The sequence below is a fragment of the Xiphophorus maculatus genome, chromosome 9 (assembly GCF_002775205.1).
Source record: "Xiphophorus maculatus strain JP 163 A chromosome 9, X_maculatus-5.0-male, whole genome shotgun sequence".
In the NCBI taxonomy this organism is placed as follows: domain Eukaryota; kingdom Metazoa; phylum Chordata; class Actinopteri; order Cyprinodontiformes; family Poeciliidae; genus Xiphophorus; species Xiphophorus maculatus.
In genome coordinates this window covers 15,589,459-15,612,651 of record NC_036451.1, presented here as the reverse complement: position 1 = coordinate 15,612,651, position 23,193 = coordinate 15,589,459, and the positions used below count along the sequence as shown (strand labels likewise).

The 23,193-nt window shown below is 37.8% G+C and overlaps 1 protein-coding gene across 1 annotated transcript in view; it reads right to left on the bottom strand.

The window, feature by feature from the left end:
• The window catches only part of faf1 (Fas associated factor 1), a 71,950-nt gene that overhangs the window by 10,584 nt on the left and 38,173 nt on the right, over positions 1–23,193 (bottom strand). The window contains exons 13-18 of the mRNA XM_005806360.3: positions 15,741–15,895; positions 10,108–10,244; positions 9,941–10,029; positions 6,141–6,221; positions 4,919–4,996; positions 636–851 (exon numbers count right to left, since the gene is read on the bottom strand). Of these exons, the coding sequence (XP_005806417.1) occupies positions 636–851; positions 4,919–4,996; positions 6,141–6,221; positions 9,941–10,029; positions 10,108–10,244; positions 15,741–15,895 (756 nt within the window). The remainder of the gene's footprint in view (positions 1–635; positions 852–4,918; positions 4,997–6,140; positions 6,222–9,940; positions 10,030–10,107; positions 10,245–15,740; positions 15,896–23,193) is intronic.

Below are 23,193 nucleotides of genomic sequence, written 5' to 3'. Positions count from 1 at the left end.
ATCACAGTTTCTACACATTTCATCATGTTAAATTTAAGGCTGTAGATAAAGTTTAGATCTATGAAAGTTATACAACGTGACTCCCATTCCCCACAAAGTTTGCAAAACAAGAGAACGTTTTCTAAAGATTTGTCTAGAGACAATTAAGCGGAAACACATTAAAATCTGCTACCAAGCTAAATCATCATCAAGTTGTACTACACCAACGTTAGCCAGGTCCATCGGCAAACTGTTCTGCAGAAAAGCATGGTCAGCAGGATAGAAATGCGACATTATTTAAGTCAAACTGCAGCTGAATGTGCTAAATCAGACATAATACAAGGATCAAATGATAATGCTGTGTTAATTTAGGTGAAATCTCAAAACAATATGAGAATAGAAAGGCCATCTTGTTGAGGTTTCGGTTAATAAAAAAACTAAAAAGTGAAACACATAAACTCGATTAAATATAATGGGTTTCTTTCTGTTTTGTTTCTTTCCTGCAATTTAAAACTGCTTAACAAAAAATATATATATATTCAGTAAATAGTGGCGAATGATCTCCAAATTAAATTTGTAAATGTACCAAGATGAGCAAGAGTGTCAGTTTCCACACTGTTATTTCACATTGGTAAGGAAATATGCAGAATGCTCACATTTCTACGAGGGAAGGTGGTGAGGATCTTGAATCCTTCGAAGGGAAATCCTTTGGAGGCCACAAAGTCAAAGAGGACCTGGAGCTGACAGCTGCCCAGGAAACGCCTTTCCAGAAACTCGCCGCTCGGCGTGCGGATTCTCAGTTTGCTGATTTGTTCTACTGACTCCTCATCGGGCTCGGGCGGTAAAGCCTGCTCCAACGACAAACGAATTGCCTGAAAAAAAAACAAACAAAAAATTAATTCAGAGTTATTATAATTTGTAATTACATGATTTTATTGACAGTGCTCAAGGAGAGCAGACAAGTTTGCATTCAGGTACTTGTTGGATTCAACTACAGCTTCCCATTTTTACAAGCCAATCACATTTGTTTTGAGAAATTTTAATTTTAACAGCTTAAGAGCAATTTTAACATAGATTGCATTATCTTGACTTAAAACGATTAAATTATTAAAACAATTTATACAAACTGATAACCTTTTTAGCGTTTTACAATCATACAAGCGTTTACTTACCTTCAATTGTGTATCAAACGAAGTTCAGGCATGTGAGGGACGACTGGCTGGTCTAATTTAAGGTGTTGCACATTTTAGACATGTAAAAAGACACTTAATATGAAAACCTATATGTGAAAAAAATTAAGCAAAAAAGAAAAACCTGTTCAAACAATAATATGGACGGGAAATAACGTATTGTTCATCATGTACCCGGTGAATAATACAAACTTTGTGATAACTCATTACCAGGATAATGATAAACTTTAATGGACAATATTTGAAAAAACAAAAACGTGTCCTGGGATTCTACTTTGCTGTTCAACTATTTGCTCCATGATAACTTAAATAAAATGTCTACGTTTCAAAATGTGATTGACAGTAATTAATATGTAGTGTTTAGCAGCACAGTAGCACTACTCAATGTAATTTGTGTAGTGAAGTTTCTTTTCTTAGGCAAATTTTGTCAGTGAAACCTTGTCAGCAGAGACTCATTTATAAAGTTAGGAATGTCTTATGTTACTTTGATGTTCAGCCTACAATGCCTTTCCCGTTTAAATATCAAAACATGTAAAATAAAGTCCAAAGTCTGTTTGATTCTCTGTAGATTGACATTAATTAATCAGCCTTGTTGTATTTAGATTATTATTAAATTAGCTGCCCTGTGTCTCACCTTGTTCCCCAAAGCCTCGTGTAGCTCTGAAGGTTGCCAAGTTTCAAATAAGTATGATAAAAAAGCACCAACTGTGAACTTTCTTCATTCTCTGACTTCTTGTTCTACGAAACTGAGACTGATGCTGCTCAGTATCTCTTCATAAAATACAGTTTTGAGTTTTGTTTGATACAGTTAAATATATTTTAAGAGACACATAAATGTGGCAATATGTTCTACGTCAGACTCTGTGTGGATCAAAATGCACAAAGACAAACATCAACTGTCATCTTTCACAGCAAAGCTAATCAATTCTCCAGAGTTTCCAGAAAAACGTGCTTCAGCTGCTCCCCTGAGCGTCCCACTTCTCTCTGCTCCTCACCCCTCACCTCCTCCTCACCCGCCTCCCGCTTGTTGTTCCTGTTTGGCCAGCCGGGGAGCATATGCTGTGACAACAAGCCCCGGCTTTATTTACACACCATAATGCAATTATATTTCATAAGAGTGTACAACAGTAGCTCATTAGCAGCTTCTGGTGTTGGGTGGGCAGGGTAGGGCGCGTGCCGCTCCGCCATCAGCTCCCCCAGGTACACGAACTGATGCTGACTGAGTTAAAGGGGTCCCCGGGGACGGACTCACACACACACACACACACACACCGAGCAGACAGAAGTGTGCATTTTGGACATTTAAATGCAGTGACTGAGCACCACAGAGAAGCATATCCACCCACACAAGGGAGACAGCGTCCTACAAGAAACCACAGTACACGCGTTTGGTCAATCGCCAGGCCCAGGAAGCCCGGCACAAATAATCAGGAGCATCTCTCCGTCTATTCACCTGCGTGAGCAGCTCCGCTCGGCTGACCGCAGAGAGCAAACAGATGACGAGCCGGGGGAAGAGGAGCACCTGACAGCCACACAACTGTATGCTAAGACCCCATGAAGGAGGTAAATAATAATGCCAGCTCACATACAACCCCGCCCATAATTCAGAGGCTCTTACTTTCATCTCCCTTTTCTTTGCACAAAGGCACAAAATCACAGAGAAAGCATTCCCTCTAGCATTGCCCTCTCTCTGGTGGCAGCTTGAGCTTTTTGTTGTGTCTGCACTTCCTCCAACCCACAGCACGCCAGATCGGAGCCTCATAAGACTCAAATGAAAACTGTAAACTAACAAAATATATAATTGCTAATTATAAAAGGTTGGAACACGCTGTTCCTCACTCGTTCATTCTCAAGAGTCAGGTGACACAATGCAGATGTATTATAGAACAAAAGTAATTACTGCTTAAGAAAAAAAATATAAGCATTTCAACAGAGTAGCCACTATTAATTGTTCTGATAGGGGAAGCAGCTTTACACTGATTAAAGATTAGAATAAATTTGGCATTTAATTAAAATGTCGCCATATCAATTTACTCACATACACTTATTTTATATGTAAAGTCTACTAAGGTGAAGGTTTGTCTTTTAATAAAACGTAAAGCAGATTAATTTCTCAGCTGAGCAGAACATGAAAAAAGCCATTAAAGTTGTAACATCATCTATCATTGTTAAATAGATTTCCTCCTGTATTTATGAATTAAATCCTTCTGAATTATAAATGGGACTTGTGGCGGTGATTAGAACCGGTTCATTTTCAGTTACACTGACTATCAGCTGATCATAAACTCCAATCAGGTCACTTTCCCATCAGTGAACACAATATCCAGTTACTAACAGGTTGTATCAATAACAACACTCTTTGGAGGGAAGTTGTAACTGACTGAAGACTCAAAGTTTGCAACTCTCACTATGAGTGAGAAGTTTAAAAAAATATGCAAAAGGTATGACAACCAGTAAACTGTATCTGTATCTATTGTCTACTCAGGTTGCTGCTCATATACAGGGAATGAAATCCAACCAGAGAATCCTGAATGTGTTGCAGTAAAGTTTTAAACCTGTATATAATATATAAAAACCAAAAATCATAGAGAAACAGAGTCTATTGTTTACAGTTAATTATGCTAACTATGCTAATTGTTAATGTCCTGTCCTGTTTTAGAATAACAAACCCTGTTTTACAGTGTTTTTACAGCGCACTGTTCTAAAAGAAAAATCATGAATGGCTAAAATTGGTATTGGCAGGTTTACAAAACTGGAGAGATTTGATCACAAAACTCCGATCAGATCATCTTTATTCCAAATGGATGTTTTTATGTCTTTAAAATTGTGATTTAATGCTGCGTTTTAAGTAATCGAATGTATGCTACACTTCTTAGTGGGTTGAGAAAGACTTTTACCATCTAGCTCATAAGTAGAGTTGATTTATTAATACATGTAGAAAAACAACCCTGTGTCTACTGGTTAGATAAAGTAAAAAGCCATTTAATAGTCTGTCAGCTGAGCAGCGCCAATAAATACCACTGAAGTTGGGTGAGGAGAAAATTAATTTTGGCAGAACTACATGAAGGACAGTAGGTGTACCATTCGTGGTATTATGTACTGTTTTCACTATGCATTGTTGGCACACTACAGTGATATAATTAAGAAGCCCCGGTCAGGAGCTCTTTTGTTGTCATTTGTTTAACTCAAGTGACGAATCAACTGAGCGAGCCGGGTCACCCAATACCTGTGCCTGCCTTGGGTTTTCTGCTGCTGAGTAAACAACAATCAGTGAGGACTACACTGTATTAATCTGGACTGAACAACATCGCTGCCTTCATTACTGACAATTATTACTTTCCTGTGTGCATGGCATTGTGTCTGCCTGTGTGTATTTGCCCCTATTTTACAGACAATAATTGTTTTCAAGTGAATATGCGTGTTTGCTTAGGTTGTGCATTTGTTTGTGCATCGGCCAGTCTCCTCGACCTGCTGCCGTCTTTTGTCCCACTAGGTTTGAATATGGTGTTGTCTGCGTTGCCAATAGAAAGCAGTTATGCAGAACAATGACAGTGTTTATGGAAGGTGACATTAACAAGCACTGGATATAATTAGGATATTTCCTTCATTTGAAATAGATATCTGGCTGTGAAACCTCACCACACAGGGTCCATTGACTGGCAGGGTTCTCCGAAACCACAATCTAATTAACCGATCAGAGCACACGCTCAGAAACGCATACAAATAAGGTGGAAAGACTCTGTTCTCACCTCCTTCTCCTCCTCCTGCTCTTTTCTCATCTGTTCCAGACGGACTTGTTCCGCTTCTTCTCTTTCCTGGGCTTCTCTCTGGGAATGTAAAAAAAAAAAATCATTAAATGGGTCAACAAAACACAAGTGGCTGCTATACGGACTCCCAAGACTGTGTCACTTTGCCTTGTTTAATTATTAATCATGTTTTATCAGTGATCTGAACCACCTGGTCCCCTTTGATATGCACAAGGTCCTTAATCCAGAATACACAAATCGAATTACACATGAAGTAATGCAGTGCTCTGCAAAAGTATTTCTACCGATTTCAATGTGTTTTATTGAGATCTGATGTGACAGAGTGGCGCGAAGGAAAAATGATACGTGGTTTTTCAAAATTTCAACAAATACTAATTGAAAAAGCATGGGATGTGCTTTTTTTTAGCTTCCTTTACTCTGATACCTTGACGTGCAAACAACTGACCTCAGATGTCATATTAGTAAATATGAAGAGTGGCAAGAAGCAAGCTGTTGTTGAAAGAAAGCAGTAAGTAGTCTTGTTTGCAGTTTGCCACAAACAACACAATGTTCATATTATTTGGAAGAAAGTACTTTTCAGCCCACATGTAAAATGTGCCGTGTTTCAGAAAACCAACACTGAAAGACATTCTAAAAGCACTCTTAAAGAAAAGTGGTGGCATTACTTATATCCATGTAAATATGCCTATTGTTTAACTTTTCAACAAGAAAAAAAAAGAGTAATATTTCTTTTTTAATCAAAAAACATTTTGATTTCTGGTCTGGTATATTCTGATGCATACTGTAGTGGAAGAATGTTTTATAAGTTAAATCTAAAAACTGCTGTCTCAAGATGTAAAAAGCTCATCATCAGCTGGTGCTCCCTTGTATTGCCTGAAGAAAACTTTTGAAAACCCAAAAACATTTCCAGATGGATTTACATATCAAATTTAAAAACAAAATGGGTTATTGTCTATTAACTACACATTTTAAAAATAATTGTGTAATATATAATCCTGATAAAATATATTCAAATTTGTTATTTTATTAGGAAAAAAACGTGATAAGGGGCATAAATATTTTTGCATATCATCATGCAACAAATTCAGACTCTCAAAATCCTCAAAAAGAGTGCCTTGGCAGGGGGAAAAAAAATCAAATACACAGTAAACGTGGAAACACTTCAAAGTCAGAAAATAACAAATCCTCTTTGTTCTGGACGTACCTTCTTTCTGTCAGCCTCTAAGGACAAGCGATAGGCTTCATCCTGTTCCCTCTTCACCATCTCCCGGGCCTCGCGCTCGTCCTGGGTGGAGGGAGAAAGAGAGTTGGGCCTGTTTAACTAACAACATAATAAAGGGCACAACGAGAACAAAGCATCTAAGCTGAGGTGCCGGTATAGAAGCCAGGAAGAACTGGGGCAAAAGAAAATGCTGCATGTCAAGTGTGGTTACGTACAAACATCAGGTATGAAAGAGTAGCAGTAGAAGGGATTTCATTGTGACTGGGCTGTCATTTACCAGACCCTGAACTTCTTTTATGTTTCCTATTCTCAGTTTCACCCTCCCTTTCTCTTTCATTCATTCTGCCCCTCTCTTCCTGTTTGTACAGAGGGAAGGGGACAGGAGGCCTTTCTCTTTCTACCTGCTGTGGCTACAAAGTGTTTCATAAAGACTCGGTCTAAATACGAGTGTCCCATTGTGTTAACACTGCACAGCCATTAGTTTTGTGTTTTCTGAAGGCCCATGCTGTGTGCCGACCCGGATATGGCAAAGTACGCTCATTGTGACGATCAGATGGCTACTGTGCAGCTAGGCGGCTAAGCAAAATGGCAGCGTCTATTGTCGCATTGAATCAGAAAATGCAACGATACATTTGTGCTTTGGGTTGACATAATAGAGGAATAGTGAAAGGAAACTGTAAAAGAATGGCAGAGAGGGACAAAAGCTTCAAAAGTGCCTGCCATCAATACACTGACCCCAAGTCACGCAAACAGGTCAGAGTGTATGACGTACGATACTCCCTTTACCATTTGTTAAATATTTTAACAAATGCTTTTAACGCATTAATTAGAAGAATCATGAGGCATAATGTTCCTCTAACATGTATCAGCACAAACACTGTGATTCTGAGAGCTTTAACTTTGGAGAAAAAAAAAAAAAAAAAGAAACAGATTTTCCACAATTAAATCATGGCTACTGTTCAAGTTGGCACAACATGTGGCATCTTTTAGTGTTGATGATACACTTGGTATTGAGGGGGGAAAAAAAAATCAAGCTGTCACACATTCAATGTTTGCAAACAAAATAAGAAATTTAAACGGCTCTTCTTAATTTGCTTTTCAATTTTGGGACCAAGCGGCTCAGAGATTAAGCTGCTTCCAGAAAAAGTTGGGATGCTGGAGAAAATGTAAATAAATAAAAGAATACAATGGTTTGCATAGTATTTAAAGTCTACATATGACACTCCGATCTGGAAAATTTTTATTTACTTTGTGGAAAACAACATTAGGCCTTTTTTCAGTGTTATTCTTTTTTATGTGACATATTCACTAATTGCTTAAGGATGCTTCTTTAGCTCTGAACACCAAAGTTTGATAGAAAAAAATGTATACCATTATTCACAGCTTACCACCAAAACTGAAAGTATAGAAAGTATAGAAGGGAAAGCACATATGACTGCCTGAAAAATTGTTTCTAACGCATTATGATAAATGAAGATGAAACAGAATTAAAGGTCAATTTCAGGTCCCAAATTCTTTGTTCTCATAACGAGTGGAGTCAACAAAGCACTCTACTGTATGTACAAATCCAAACAAGTTTGCTGCAATTTCTGGGTAAGATGTGTAAAAAAAGCTTAAATAAATATTTTCATTCATTCATCCAAAACAACTGAGGTAGAGTAATCTCTGTGAAAAATGTAAGGTTCTCCAAATTATAACCATTAATTTGACATGTCACTTTTTTTATAAAGTTACCAGCTGCATAATTGTTGAATCCCCCCAAAATTCTTCAAAATAAATGTAAACAAAGCACCAGCTTATTTTTTCTTTTAAAAAAAAGTCAGTCCAAATTTTTAAGAAGTTCTGATTAGTAATTTATTAATCAATCAATCAAATTTTATTTGCACAGCAAATAAACAAGGCATTTTAAAGTGCTTTACATCATAAAATCACAAAAATGACTTCTTAAGACTCCTTTAACAGAGAATGTTTTTATATGCATGTGCAGTACAAGAGCCCTCCCGAATAATGTGTGGAGACTATTTTTACACTTTATAACATGTTTATGCAACATGACCTGAGAACGACCTGAAAAAACTTGTAGCGCTGACAGATGGAGACCACAAAACCTGAATAGTCACCCTGTTAGTAACCGCTAAGCTAAAACACAGACAACCCCAGGAATGACTGTTGTCTCACTAAGGCTGCTTGAAGTCAAAGTGCAGCTGCTACAGATTCAGACAGACACTGAGGAAAAGTCATGGAGTTATGCCTGGGTTGAGTGAGTCTCAGTCTGAGTATTCACTGGAAAAGAAGGTGAAGAAATCAAAGAAAACAACGAATTTCACCAATACGTTCTTTGGCAAGAATGACAGAATGAGCAAAGTTGAAGATGAGTTCATTCACTGGTGAAAGAAATATGGTCCTTTCATTTCAAGAAAACTGAAATAATAAGGTTAATGAACATATTAACATAGTAACAATAACCTATTTCGTCATTGTTACTTATCTTCTTAAATATTTCATTTTGTGAGTTATGTCTCATACAAAGAAGATCCATTAATTCATCCATCTCATTCGTTAACAAGACCCCAAAACACTTGAACTTGGGAAAGGTTCTCGTCTGCCCCAAAGAAGATCCTTTCTCAGTAACAATCGTTTTTCTCAGAATATCTTTGATTTACATTTTTAACATGGAAAAACTGATTGCTTTCATATTCCAGGAAGTAGTAATAATCGAAAAATGCAAAACAAATTAAATGGAGAAAAAAAGAATTGAAAAATCTGCCAGACTGAATATGTCACATGTCAATAGCTCTTTGGTTGAAACAAAAATGTGTACATACCACCAAGTGCCACCCGCACCAAATGTCTACTAAGATCTTCTTAACCATTCTGTGAAATGCTAAGTCTTCGTTTCATGCCAGTTTTAGAGTGTTTACTCTCTGCACTTCTCTGGTGCAGCAGCTTGTGTTTGAACAATATTTAACATTTGAAGACTTTTTGCTTGCAGAGCATTTTACCCAAAAAGAGGATGGATATTGTAGAAAAACACGCTCATGTCTTTGAAAATAAGAAAAGTATCCTCTTGATGTCAATAAACTGCTTTCCCTTTGGCAACAATAATAATAAAACTCAAACTAACCATTCTGGGCGTAGGCGACACTGAACGTACATTCCTCTTGCTATAAGCTGTCACTAATGATTGTCTTTCACCAACAGTGACAAATCCAAAAGAAGCCAGTAAATTGTTCAAATATTAACAACACAGAGACAAAAGCTGCAGCTCAGTACCAAGGAAGTGACTGGAACAAGTTTAACCCTCAGGGTGTGTGCATATGCGTGTGGGCGTGTGTGTGTGAGCGAGAGACCCATTAGATGATCATAACTCATGCAACAAAGATGTTATGAATCTCCCAACCGCATTGTTAGTGAATCAGTTTGGTTGGCTGGCTCTTTTAATATTTAACAACTAATCCAGAGTGACAAGCTGTCATCTGTAGATACTGTAGTTAAAAAACTGTCATGAATGAGTTTGAAAGCCTGGCAAAAAGTTGTGTATGTAGGACTGAACCACAGTTAATGACTTAAATCCTTCCCAACATACTTTAATACTTCTCCAAAACATAACAAACTGAAACATCCCTATTAAGGCTTCATAAACTGGAAGAATAGCAAACAAACTTGAATTTAGACTTGCTTTTTAAATGATGTACGGTAATTAATTTTCAGTCTTTTAAAAATCACTTCTGAGATCAAACCGAAGACGACTTTGGAATCAAATTCTCAAGCTCCAGCCATACCTCATCTTTGATGTCTTCTTGCTGTTGTGCTGTGAAAATCTCCATCGCTCCCATTAACCTCATCATCAGCTCGTCCACCGTTGTGTTGCCTGAAGAAAAATTAAGAAAATAAAATCTCCAGCACATGGTTTTTTTAAAGTTAATGAAGACATTTCTCTTTAATTCACCTTGAATAACATTTAGAACTTCGTTGGATGTGCGCTTGCCCATAACTATAAGGAGCAGGGGGAACTGGTCTGTCTTGTATGTCCGTATAGTCTGTGTTACCACGCTGCCAAAGTGCCTCGTACACATGGTGAGAAGTCTGAAAAACAAAGAAGCACACTCCAGCCTATTTGCTTAGAAATGCAATCATCTCATCAGAATTTGTAACTTTAAATAATACGAAAAGGAAATACGAAATTCACAAGTATGCACACGTATTTTTCACAACAAATGGAACTGGTACGCTCTTCTTAGGCTGCGTTGAGAAATGAAAAACACACACAATTCATGGTATTAAGGACTTTAAAACCAATTCGGCTTTTTCTTATTCCATCAGAGTGACATGCTATCTCAATTGGAAGCATAGATGAATTAGTATTCCTCACCAGGCGCCCAGAATTGATAGGGCAAGAGAGGATTTCTTATTCCATTACAAAGACAGAACTTTTTAAATTAACATTTCAGAGGGAAAAGGGTAGCCGGCAGCCGGGGCCCCGCCAAGCTCCCTGTAAATGTCATAATATTAATGAATTGCTATAGACTGAATGCAAATATAGATTAGCTTTTTCTCCCGCCTTTTAATAAGATCTACTTTAATAACTGAGTGGTAAAATGGAGAAGTAATGGAATGGGTGGAGGGGGGCAGGTCAGAGAGAGAGCATAGATAGAAAGGCAGCTGCCTGAGATAGGGGTGTAACTCATTAAAGATGAAGTCACAGCTATAGAAGCTGCTTGACCAACTTTCAAGCTGAGAAACTGAGCACCAAATCTCCATGTGATAGTAATAATCTCCAAAAACTAGGATGTAATAGTAAAAAACCAGGGAAGAAAAGTGCTTCGGGCTGTAATTCAGTCGGAACTTTCCCAAATGAACTCCGAGTCACCCTTGACTTGCAATGAAAGAGATGGGTCACTCTAATCTTATGGATCATTTTGATCTGACATTTGTCCCTGTTCAGCCCTCGACCCAGCCGCACCATAACAATAGCCCACAGGGAAACTCTAACCTGTAATGAAAGGCCAGAGAACAATGGACAACAACTTGAAGGGTAACCTAATCTTAAAGCTCTAACCAAGCACAAGCCAAGTTGCTTTGGTTTCCAGCACAAAATCGAAGAAAGTCAGTCTTCCCAAATGAAAACAGACAAAACAGCAACATCAAAACTGTACAACTAACAGACATCGACTACATTTCCACTGTGATTTAAGCTGCATCTAGAACTTAAAACACTTTTGTATTCGGGTAGAAAACAAGTACGGACACAACACTGAGGTTAAGAGGAAGCAGAGTTGCTCCAGGAAGTGAGGTGAGCAGTTCAGCAACATCATCCAGGATTAATCTAACATGGTAAAGAAGGTATTTGAGTCCATAGAAAGTCCACTACAACTCCATGAAACATGAAAGAAAACACCTGACAAAACTTTCAGCGAGCGAATTTAAGACTCCGTGTCAACGGACAACGTGATTGACAAGTTCTAATTTGTCCCCCATCCCATCTTATTTTCTTTGTACTTATCTCTACAGCAAAAATAGTTAATGTTTCCCCGCGCTGTCGCCTCGCATTTCATCAGGCCCAGTTCACGCATTAAGATATGAATTGACAGGGAGCAGCTGACGTTTGCTCCAGTGAGCAGCTGATGAATCAGGTTAGTACAGTAGCACTGCGGGGAATGTTTCTGCAAGCCACCTGTATGGGAGCAGTCTGGGAACCGGATGCTCCGATAGCTCACTGTGTCATACACACTTTGCTAAAAAACATGGACAAGTTTTGATTTGAATGTGGCATTTGGTTCTCCCTCTAAACCAGTTATGTTTTCAGGTTGGCGTATGTCAAAAAGAGTAGTCAGGTATACTGAACAGGTGTGCAAATTGGTCTGTGAGAAGTGAAGCCTTCAGTTTTCACTTTAGGACTACAGAATAATTACACTGTCAGAAGACTGTGTGGGTTAAATATGAGGAAGAACAAAAAAAATTTTTTTAATATGAACAAATATCCCTGTTAGAGCCTTTAAAATACTGTGCCTTGAAAAAGTATTTATAGCTTTGAACTTTTAGAGACTGCAATTATAATTTTAATGGCAAAGTTTTATTTTTTTATTATATCACTAGACCAACAAGTTACTTCACATACAGTGAAGTAAATAAATGTTTTTTATGCTTCCTAGTAACATTCTTTGCAGAAATACCTTATGTAGAATTTACTTTTTTTTTACCATAGTATATTTACCTGCTTTGTCCACTTAGAGACTGATATTTATTCCATTAATTTAAGTGCAAATTAATTTATGTTTAGTCAAATAAGATCAAAGTCTCAACTTTGTATCAGATCCCATGGTTTTGCATCAATTGGAAGACAGAGGCACCGGGAAAAACCCATTGAGTAGAGCTAAAGTTAATCTCTGAGAAAAAGAAAACCCATGGTTGTAATTAAAGGACCTGTTTATTAGTATGAGAAAGGCAACAGTCAGGTTTTTAAAACTATTAGATTGGAGGGATGGTGTGGATATAATGAACAAAAAATGGGATGAGATCAGAAATGCCAGTTTGAGGAAGAGAACCACAGAAGCTTCACAGATCAGAACCGCAGCAGCTGACAGAAGATATCGGAAATTTATGTCTCATTAAAATCCCACATAATACCTCCCACATATTCATGAAGTTATATGGTAACTAATATAACATATAAGTTATATGGTAACTGTTTTATTTTGTGTTGCATTTTAATTATAACTAGTGTGTGATCAATAGCCCCTCTTTTCCTTTGTCAAATACACATACAGAACTTCTTTCTGCCCGTAAAAAAGTAACTAAGTATCTTTTACGTAAAGTAAAATTTTATGAGGAACTTTTCTACTTTTATTTGAGTAGCATTTAAAGGAGGTATTTTTTTTATCAAAGTGACAATATGGGTACAGTATTTTTGTACTATTTTCACCTCTTTTTTGGCTCTGGGTTTGAGCCATTCTGTTGTAGTTCTGGTTGTAAATTTAGGGCTGCTGTTCTCCTAGAAGGTGAACCTCCAACACAGCCTCATGTGTTCAGGTTTTCTTCCTGTCCTGTGGACAACACAGTGACCTTCCATGTCACTGTTGAAATCTTGCATCCACACTGCCATCACTACCTTTCATATTTTAGGTGTGGCTTTTCCAAACAGACTAAAAAAATGACCCAAAAATTACACTTTGACCCCACCTTCTTCCACATGTCTGCTGTGTCCCCTTAATGGTCGGTGGCAATCTGCGAAAAGGATTTCTTTCGACTTTCTCCCAACAATTGTTTTCTTTCTGCCAGTCTTCCGTGAAGCACACATTTGTGGAGTCTGTGTCTAATACTTTCCCCTAGAACAGATACTACCACCTAAGCAGTAAATCTCTGCAGCTCCTCCAGAGTTACGGTGGGCCGCCAGGCTGCTGTATGATTAATACTCTACCTGCCCGACGAGTCCTTCAGTGTGTACCCTAACCCAAGAAATGCTAAAAGCTTAGAATATTATTTAAAATCTAATTCTGATGTAATGTCTTCATGTCTTTCACCCAAACCCGTCCTCTTGTTCACTAATGTTCTCCAACAAACATCTGAAGCCATTTGGCTAACCCGGAGTGAGTCCAGGGGAAACAGGGAACAGGGTGCTGAATACAAATGCATGTCAGATTTTTCAGATTTTTATTAAAAATGTTGGAAACCCATTTATTGTTTTAGTTTCCTTTCATAATTATGGACTACTTTGATTAGTTCTATTATACAAAATGAAAAATGCTTTTGGGGTTTGTGGCAGTAACGTGACAAACTGTGAAAACCTTAAATGGGGTATTATAGTGTTTGCCAGGCCCCGTGAGACAGAATACTGACTGTGCAATTCTTTTCCCACATTTCTGAAAAAACTCCGGCATCCAATCACCAGCCCCGCTTTTATGCATAATTAATCATTTGCCAAGGAAACCTGTGAAGAATAGCACATTCCAGTATCAGCAGGTTTATCACTCACAATTAGGATACCTTTCTAACAGCCTGTGTGACTAATGCCAATCACCAGTCAGTCTGGATCAGCCAGAGAGCGTGAGAATGCAGAGCAGCCGTGCATTTGTGAGCGGGTTAGCCTGCACAAGTGCATGCATGCGTTAGTGGCATAGCTGCGACTAGCTGTGTGCCTTGAAAAGCTCCAGATGTTGCCTCTCTTTTAATGTGCGATAAAAAAGCTCAGCTGGGGCAAAAAGCAAAGGAGGCCAATCGGAGAGAAAGGAGAGCGGAATGAAGGAAGGAGGGAGTTTCCTTAAAAGAAATAATGGAGGGAAAAGGTCAGGGTGCGAGTCTTTCTTAAGTGGCTACTACCAGAGGGCAGGCTTAACTCAGCAAGTTTAGGGGAGAGGGGAGGAATGTTAGACCAGAGAAATAAATAAGAGAAATAGAAAAAAAATGCATTAAAAAAAACAATCTACTGTCTAATACAAAAAAAAAGATTTGGAAACAAAAGCCAAACAGCACTTTACTAAAACAGGGCACAGAAGTTTGGACTTTCAGGATAAATGAAGTGATAGAGATGTTTGGATTCCAAGGGAGTCCTTCATCTCCCACTGACCCTCTATTCAGACAGCTCAGTCAAAATGCCCAATCAGTGGCCTCGCCGTGCAAACACAACGCCTTTTGTTAGCATGCAACCTCCAAGCTTCAAAACACAGAATGAAGCTGAAGAGAGAGTGAAACTGGTGAAGACATCTTAACTGATTTCTATTGCACGTTTTGTGACACCTGACGTTTCATCAACAGTCCATGAGTTAATATTCCCAAAAGTTCCTGGTGCAGCCAGGAACAGCTGTATAGTTGTTAGTTATACAGCTAAACATTTACCATTCAGTCCAACTAGAAAAAAAGTGTGGTCATTATTTTGAAGCAGCAATTAAAACATAAACAGATGATTGGAAGCCACTAACGATACTCAAACATCCTTGATTAACCAAACACATCGTCTCACTTTGACGACGTGTGTGTTCCCATCAGAGCGATGGTCTGTCAATAAGGTGGAAGGTAACTTTCCCCCCTGATCAGTAGAGAGAAAGATTGTTCATGAGTCCAAGTCAAGACTTCAATTTTGTTTTTGATTAAGTGGATCTAGAGTCCAAGTCTAAGACTTGAGTTTCCATCTGTTACAGGAGGCAGGATCACCGGAGCGAAATCAGGATTTTTTTTTAATCACAGCTTGTACAAGTTTAGCTCCCTTTAAGTTTTGGAAAGAGGCTTCAATTTAGGACTAGCCTGGTAAATTATGTGATTGTTTGCTGGAGGCATGACTTTTACTAAACTTTAAAACGACTGGATCTGATTTTTATCCGGTCTTACCGTTTGGCCTTGACATATATAATGCGCTTGATCATAAAGGAAGCTACGCTATGAAGTTTACCAGAAAATGCTTGAACTTTTTTAACTTTCATTAAAATTTCAAAACTAAGATCTTTTATGCAACATTTTTCAAATTAAATGAATCAAGTAAATCAATGAAAATCAATTATATCACCTTTAAAAAAAAATGCATATATGGCATTAATTCTAATGAGTGGACAAGCCATAACCATGGAAACAAAGAAGACTCTGATGCCATACCTGGCTTTGTTAGCTTCTTTAGTGACATCCCAGGCCCATGTGATGAAGTTCTGGCTCAGGTAGGAGACGATAGAGTCAGCACACATCATTTGGGAACAAAAGACGTTGCTGAGGACGCTGTCGTCATTGTGGAGGTAGATGGCCAACAGCTTTCTCTGCAAGAAAGAAAAAAAAAAGAAAAGAAAAGAAATTAGAGGCTGAAAAAGACAAAAAAATATCAGCCGAGTGTATCCTTTAAGCCTTCAGGGTATTTGCCTAAGTGATATGAGACTACTTTTCTTTTTCTAATTTGGAAGAAGACTCATTTTTAGAATAAGCAGACATACACAGTGTAGTGGCCATGGGCAGCAGAGATTTTTTTTAATTCATTTGTAAAAAGCAAGTAAAACTAATATTCTGAAGTAACAATGTTTAACTTGCATGAAAACAGAGAAAGTCATTGCCATTTACATAATAAAACCCAATTGGATATATTATTAAAAAAACAGAATGACACAGAGTCATAAATTTGTTTTTTTTAGTCTTGAGATGCAGTGATTGGGCTGATTTTGACCGGTTCAAAGACAGAGATGTCACATAATACTTACAGTCATACTATGTTTGACTCCAAGAGAAAATGAATGAAGAAACACATTAATCTCATTCATGTATATAGTGCATGTCCTTCATTTTTATAACCTCTACTACACTCAACCAAAACCGTGATCCGGTTGCATCACAGATTTTGGTTAAATTTATAGACAGAAAATGGCAGGAATTTTTTAGTTTGAATGTGCTGAACAGCATCAGACCTGCTGATTACTGATCAAAAAAATATTACTCCTTCATAATCTACGGTCAACTGGTGCATCTCTAAATTAGGTTAATCTATTATTTGCCATTGTTTCACCACATATGGGTGCCTCCATATTGAAGAGACAGCGAGGGAACATGAATCGACATTAAAGACAATTAGGTGAAGAGATTTGAGCAGCTCATAACAAGGGCACAGCCGACAAAAACAGCAAATAGCAGACACAATCAAGTGGAAAGCGGTGTAAATAAAACTTCTCCTGGATGCGAGGCAGATATAGCAAAAACAAAACAGACAAATCACTCTATTTATTTTATACCAAATGCCAGCAGCCTGCTCAGGTTAGTAGCAGCAAGGCCAGACAATATTGACGAAGCTCCAAATCCGAGGATATTGACACCAACATATAAGCCCGCTAGATTTTCCCTTCTGACAATCTAATTAAAAAACAAACACACCCACAAACGTAAAGGGTTTGAGGGGACAATGTTGGAAATAATGCTCTTTAAATTACATGTCACTTTGCGCCGTATAAAAGAACAAACAAGAACAACTCTCAATCTGTGCCTGGTTCATTTTAAGCAGGGCTGCGATGGTGGGAGTTAAGGGGCCTGTTTCTCAGGAGCAGTAATCTAGGCTACGTGCGCCAGAAAGCAAAGAAATCTACACAGGGCGTAAGATTTGAAGAGAAGAGAAAGAAGAAGTTGTGCTATACTGTGGCCTGTGTAGAATGGGAATGGGAGAGCACTGCTGTGTTTGCTCAACGATTAGTGCTTTAGAATAATCTCCAGGGCTCCTAGAGAGAAGGACCTGGGGACTCATTCACTGGGCCGATTCACCAGCCTGAAAAGATTAAACACTCATGCTGAGAAGACAAGCAAATTCAGCCTAGAGGGAGGAATGAGTCTGAGGATAGTGAGAGTTTTACAACCAGAGAGGAAGGGGAAAAAAAGAACCTGATACACACTCGAATACTGGTGTCCCAACCTGAATTTAGGTTTGAACCCACAGGGAAAGAAGGATTTATGCTCACAAACATGCATGCTCAATTAGACCAAGTGTAAAGACTAATCAAAGTAGGCATTTTGGCCAACTCAACTCCTTCATCTTAGTTAAACTGTCCATACCCCTCTGTTCCCTCTCCACTTTCAAAGTGAGATCTTTTGTGTCGCCTGTCTTAGCAGGGAGGAGCAAATCCCTCCGTACAGCTAAATTACTAGGTCCAACCTGAGCGAGATAGCGACCCCATAGCCCTTCCTCACACCTGTTCAACGCAATCTAAGCTCGCTTTGTGAGAGCGAGTGACCAAAGATTTCACACAGTACGGAGCTGATCACGCTTAGGTCTATGTGCATAATTTAAACTTCATCCTTTCAGAAATTAATCTGAAGAAATTTCATTAAAAATGATCCTTTCTAAGCCTGTTTTATCAATCCAAACAACTTTATCACACAATTCAAATGTCTATGTCTTTAGGTAGGCTTTTTTCACAACATTGCAATGACATTCAGTTAAAATGTTCCTCAGAGGATGCATATCAATAAAAATAAAAAAATAAAAGAGTAATTCTGATATTTAGAGAGATTATTAAAAAATAAGACTGAAGGATGAAAACTAACTTCACTGGTAAAACAGATAAACAAACTCCAGCCAGTAGGGGACAGTAAGGCACTTGGCGATCAGGTGTGAAGAAGACGTCCAGGGGAAAATTAAAAACTTCAAAACTACAATATCACCTCAATGTAAAACGTTTTGCTAAGAGCACAACAGAGATATCAGCTACATCAGGTCTAGGAGAAATGGTAGCACACAGATGGCCGCCACAGAAATTACGTTAAAAAGATTCTGCACCAAAAAGAAAATTTGAGACCAAAGTCTGACCTCTGATTTTATGAAGCTGCCGATACTGACTAACTGGTTTCAATACTGTCCTATTTCGTGGATAAATTGAACATTTAATAATCTTTACAATGATTTTCTCAAAAGGGATAATGTGTCACATAGTTGTCTCCATCTTCATTCCAGGAGATCGACGACAGCAGGTTATGGGCAACAGGTATTAATGCAAATAGAATCCAACAAAAACAATCACCACACATCTCATTAGGTCATTTATACTTATAGTTCTGCATCTTTTTGTACACTTTATAATACAGAAGTGCACCATATTTTTTAAGTCGTGTCCAACTTCAAATTTGTTGTATTCAACCTGTCATATATTTATTTTAACAATACAGGTGCCTTAACAAGGCTTTCTGCCATCTGTCATTATTTTGTTTATATTGGATGCAGAGACATAATGTGTGAGAGAGAGAGCAGCCAATGTCACACAGCTCTGCTACTTAACAGGATTTTAACATACTTAAAAATCACAAAAATGGCATTTTAAACCCATTTCACTGTCAATTATATCAGAAGTTATAGGGCTGGTTGATTATAAAAAAGGTAGTATTCATTAATATTTTTGTTAAGATTATATGAAGGGATTGAGCTACATGAATAGTGCCATGATATAATCTACCTTCTAAAACTAGAAGGTAGACAAACAATTCATAGGCAGAAATGTCACAGACGAGTATTCGAAAAATAAACTCAAACTTTTCAGTTCACTGTTCCCTTTGTGGTTTGACTGTGAAGAATGTAGCATAAAATTATCACCTAATTCTGTGTTTGACCTTGTTTGTCAACTTCACTCTAACTAATTATATGCACTTTTACACTTATTTTTGGAGTATCTTGTCAACAGACCTAATTTGTGCGAAATTCTTCCACATTTTTGAGTTTGACTGAAAATGAAATAAGATAATTTAAAATGTTTGGACCAACACCCAGCCTCACTCAGTGGGTCAAACTGACTCAAGAAACTGAATTATTCAATGTAAGTAATGATAATTTTATTTGAAGTGAATGTGACAGAGAGAAAATCTGTCATTTCTTTGGCATTTATAAGGAAGAAAATCATTTCCATTTAACAGCTTGCAGGCAGGTGAACACAGCCTCCTGGAAAACCAACAAGACACGAATGAGAAATAATTTCACAGCCCTATGCAATTAGAAATGCTAACTTAATAGAGACTACAAACAAACAAAGAAAAAAGTCACATGTTTCAGCAAACAATGTTTCAGGTCTCTCCTGATGGAAAACATGATGGGAGAATGTTGGGAGAAACGCCTAGAAATAATTGCTTTATTTTAGTAGCATATTTTCTTAATATCCCTAATCATAAACCTGAATAAATTCAAACAGAAAACATTGTGTAATAAAAAAACACTCCCTTGCAGATGAAAATGTATCCCACTGAGCTATTCTGAAGATTAATGGTGAGGGAAACTACATTTCTTCCATGCTGCATTAAAACTTGGTGTGAAAACTCTCTAGATTTCCTCTTGTCTACAGTACTAACTTTCATTATTACGTATACATACCCACACAGTGCCCTTTTCAAAAAGACAAGAAAACACACTGTGCATGAAAAATGGCATAAATCCCACAATACAGCCAAACTAATATCTCCCTCTATATACCACGAGTTATTGAACACAATCTTGGCTGCTGGGGCGCTCCACACTACACTAGAGAAAAAGCTGATATTAATGAAACCAAAATACCAGCTGATATTGTTCTTTTATCAAAATAGCTGCTGTAAAGTCGCTACCAAAGTGTTGAGCTCTATATTTTCCTTGACACTTGTGTGATTCAGAGCTGTATTTACAAGGGATTCGAGGAGGATTTTTTTTTTATACCGACTACGGTACTTTCAGTTTGATGAATGGATTGTTTTCTGTGGATTTTAGGGCAAGAAAAAGGGTCTTCAAAATATACTGTGTAGAACAGCCTGAAAAAATCCTAGCATCTCTAGCGGAGATGCTAGAGAAATTAAAAATCCTCTCTCAGAGCTGCTGTCTGGTGGAGACATTCATGGTTTGTTGACTTGTTGGCTGGAGCTCATTGTTCACAAAGTTACAAATGATTCAAGAGTTGCTGTTAATCTAGGAGCAATAAATAAATAAATACCTGCCTCCCCACTCACCATTTTTTGTTGTCCGCTAGGACATTAGCCAAAGAATATTGTCCAGCGGTAAATCATTTAAAAATGACAGTTACTAGCTCTCTAACACTAATAACATTTACAGTATGTTGTCAATGTTATAATTTTGATGTTGTATTTTTGGTATTTAAGCTGAAATTTGGCCTCTTTTTGTCAATTCTGAGATGCATACGAACACCTCTAATGTTGACTAAATCTGTGACTGATATCAAAAAGAGGATTATTTTAAAATTCACATAGATATAAGAACCTTAAATGAACTAACAGTACTTAATGTCAAGCAGAACTTCAATCAGAACCATTTCTCGTTGCTGCAATGAAACAATTAGTTGAATTGCATTAGAAGTAAACGATATATCTGTTTCTTCAGTGCAACATCACATTTCAAAAGACTGTTTGGATGCAATTTTTAGCCATCATATTTCAAGTTCCTTGCATTTTGCCTGCTGGGTTGACTTTTGCTGTCTTTGATGCCCAGACCTGATACAGAAATGTAGGCAGAGATGCTGGAGCTCAGCAACGTTGCGATGATGGATAAAAGTCATAAGGCGGAAAAAATGTGTAGGTTTATTACAAGTTATTGATCTTAAACAGCAATATCATTTATATAATTTGCAATATTTCCATGTTGCATCTTACGGAATATAAAAATCCCTCCACGTCAAATAACGAAAGATAAAAAAATTTACATTTACGATGATTTCATTAATTTGATTTTTCATATGGAGTTAAACAGTTTAGTGCTGTGGTTTGGTTTTCACTTCTCCGTCTGATGAATATAAGGACATGTAAGATCCATATTTCTGCTCCGCCTGACTGCTGCCGTTTCCTCTCAAGTCCTCAAGGTGATCGCTGGGATCTGAAGTGGATACTTGGCAGAGATAAATCCCCGAGCCTCCCTCTTCCTCATGGCTATGAATTTTTATGTGTCTTTGTGTGTGGCAGACAGGAGAGAGGAGCGAAGGAGAGCGGGGTTAGAGTGATTAGCCACTGCATTGATGGGGATTTAGCGAGGATCGCCGTTAGTGATGGGTGGCCTATCACTCTGTACGCGCCGACTAACCATCAATCCCCGAGAGAGTTCAGCTCAGCTCGGCTCAGCTCTGCAGCCCAAAGCATTTTCATTAAGGATGGATTGAGTCTATCTCAACAGTGCCCCAACACAGACCTTCAGAAACACTTCATCAAATGTAGTGTTTTGCTTAGTGATTAGCCTCTCCCAGGCTATGAGCGACTGAGACTGATTCCTCTGTTTATAAAGCAAGACGTTGTCTCTCTTCAGCCAGATCTGCCCTTTTCTAATATCCTCTTAATGAAGTAGGCTTTTCTCCCATGATGACAAAAAACCTGAATCTCCTTTTAAATGGAAGCAAACGATGACGTAGCTGAATCGATAAGAAGAAGAAATTGTGTAATTTGGAGGCACTAGAGGGTGTAATGAAAACATTAAAACGAGCATGTGTTGGCCTGTTGTCCAGGCTGACAAAACAAGACAAATGCAGAATTGCTTCAGTTTTTCAGAAACTGTCTTGCACATAAACACCATCGATAAACCGTTTTAACCACAACACAGTTGGCAGGCTAAATGAAACTCAGAAAATACTGTGAAAATAAATACTTCATGCCCCTTCGCTGCACAGATCACTGGTGCGCAGCGCGCGAACACCAGAGACATCAGCCATATTGTGCTGGCTTAGAAGAAGGGATCAGCTGGGAAAAAGGCAGGATGCCAAATGTTTTCTTAGTTTCTCTGTTTATTTCACTCTCTTTCCATCTTTCATCCTCCAAACTCACGTCCTCCCCATCTGACTCACTTCCAGCTGACATTTTGGCCTCATTCTCTTATTTCACATGTTCTTAATAATGCGCCATCACTGTCATCTTTATCTCCATCGCTCTTTGTGTGCCTGACGATGTGAACCCTCCCTCTTCCCCAAACATGTTCCTGTGTCCTCTCAGTGTAATAAGGCCGTAATCCACACAAGCTGTCAGTTGATACAGGCATCCTTAAAAAGAAAAAAGCGGAAAAACAAGATGGGAAAGAAGGCAGCAAAAACAAAGGCTCGACTTTCAGGTTGAAAAGCTAATGCAACTTCTGATAAAATCAAATCAATGTTGCATTATGTGGAGAAAAAAAGGTGTGGACAACCGTCAAATATTCTGCTTTGAGTTTAATAATGGGGCTTTTGTTGAGTTCTGTGTGTTATGTATATTAACATGATTAGTTATTAAGATTTGTATTAAATATAATGCCATATTGAGATTATCAGACAACCTTCTATTCCAAAAAAATTGGTTCATATAAATTCACTAATGTTATGAAAATATACATTTCTGGGGTTTTTATTTGTCTATATTTATTTAATATAATCCAAGCACCAAGTTTCAAAAAATGTGGAACAGATGCAAAAATAGACTGAAATGTGTGAAGCTGAAAAAACAAATTCTGGATTCTTTCGTCTGTTCCTAAATTTGTAGAGGAATAAAAAAGTATTTTATAATTTTTTTGAGAAACTATTTAGCCATGGGAGAAAAACAACCTGATTCTAAACCAAAAAAATGTATTTAAAATTATAGCTCTTATAATTTAAATTTTAAATTCAGACTATGC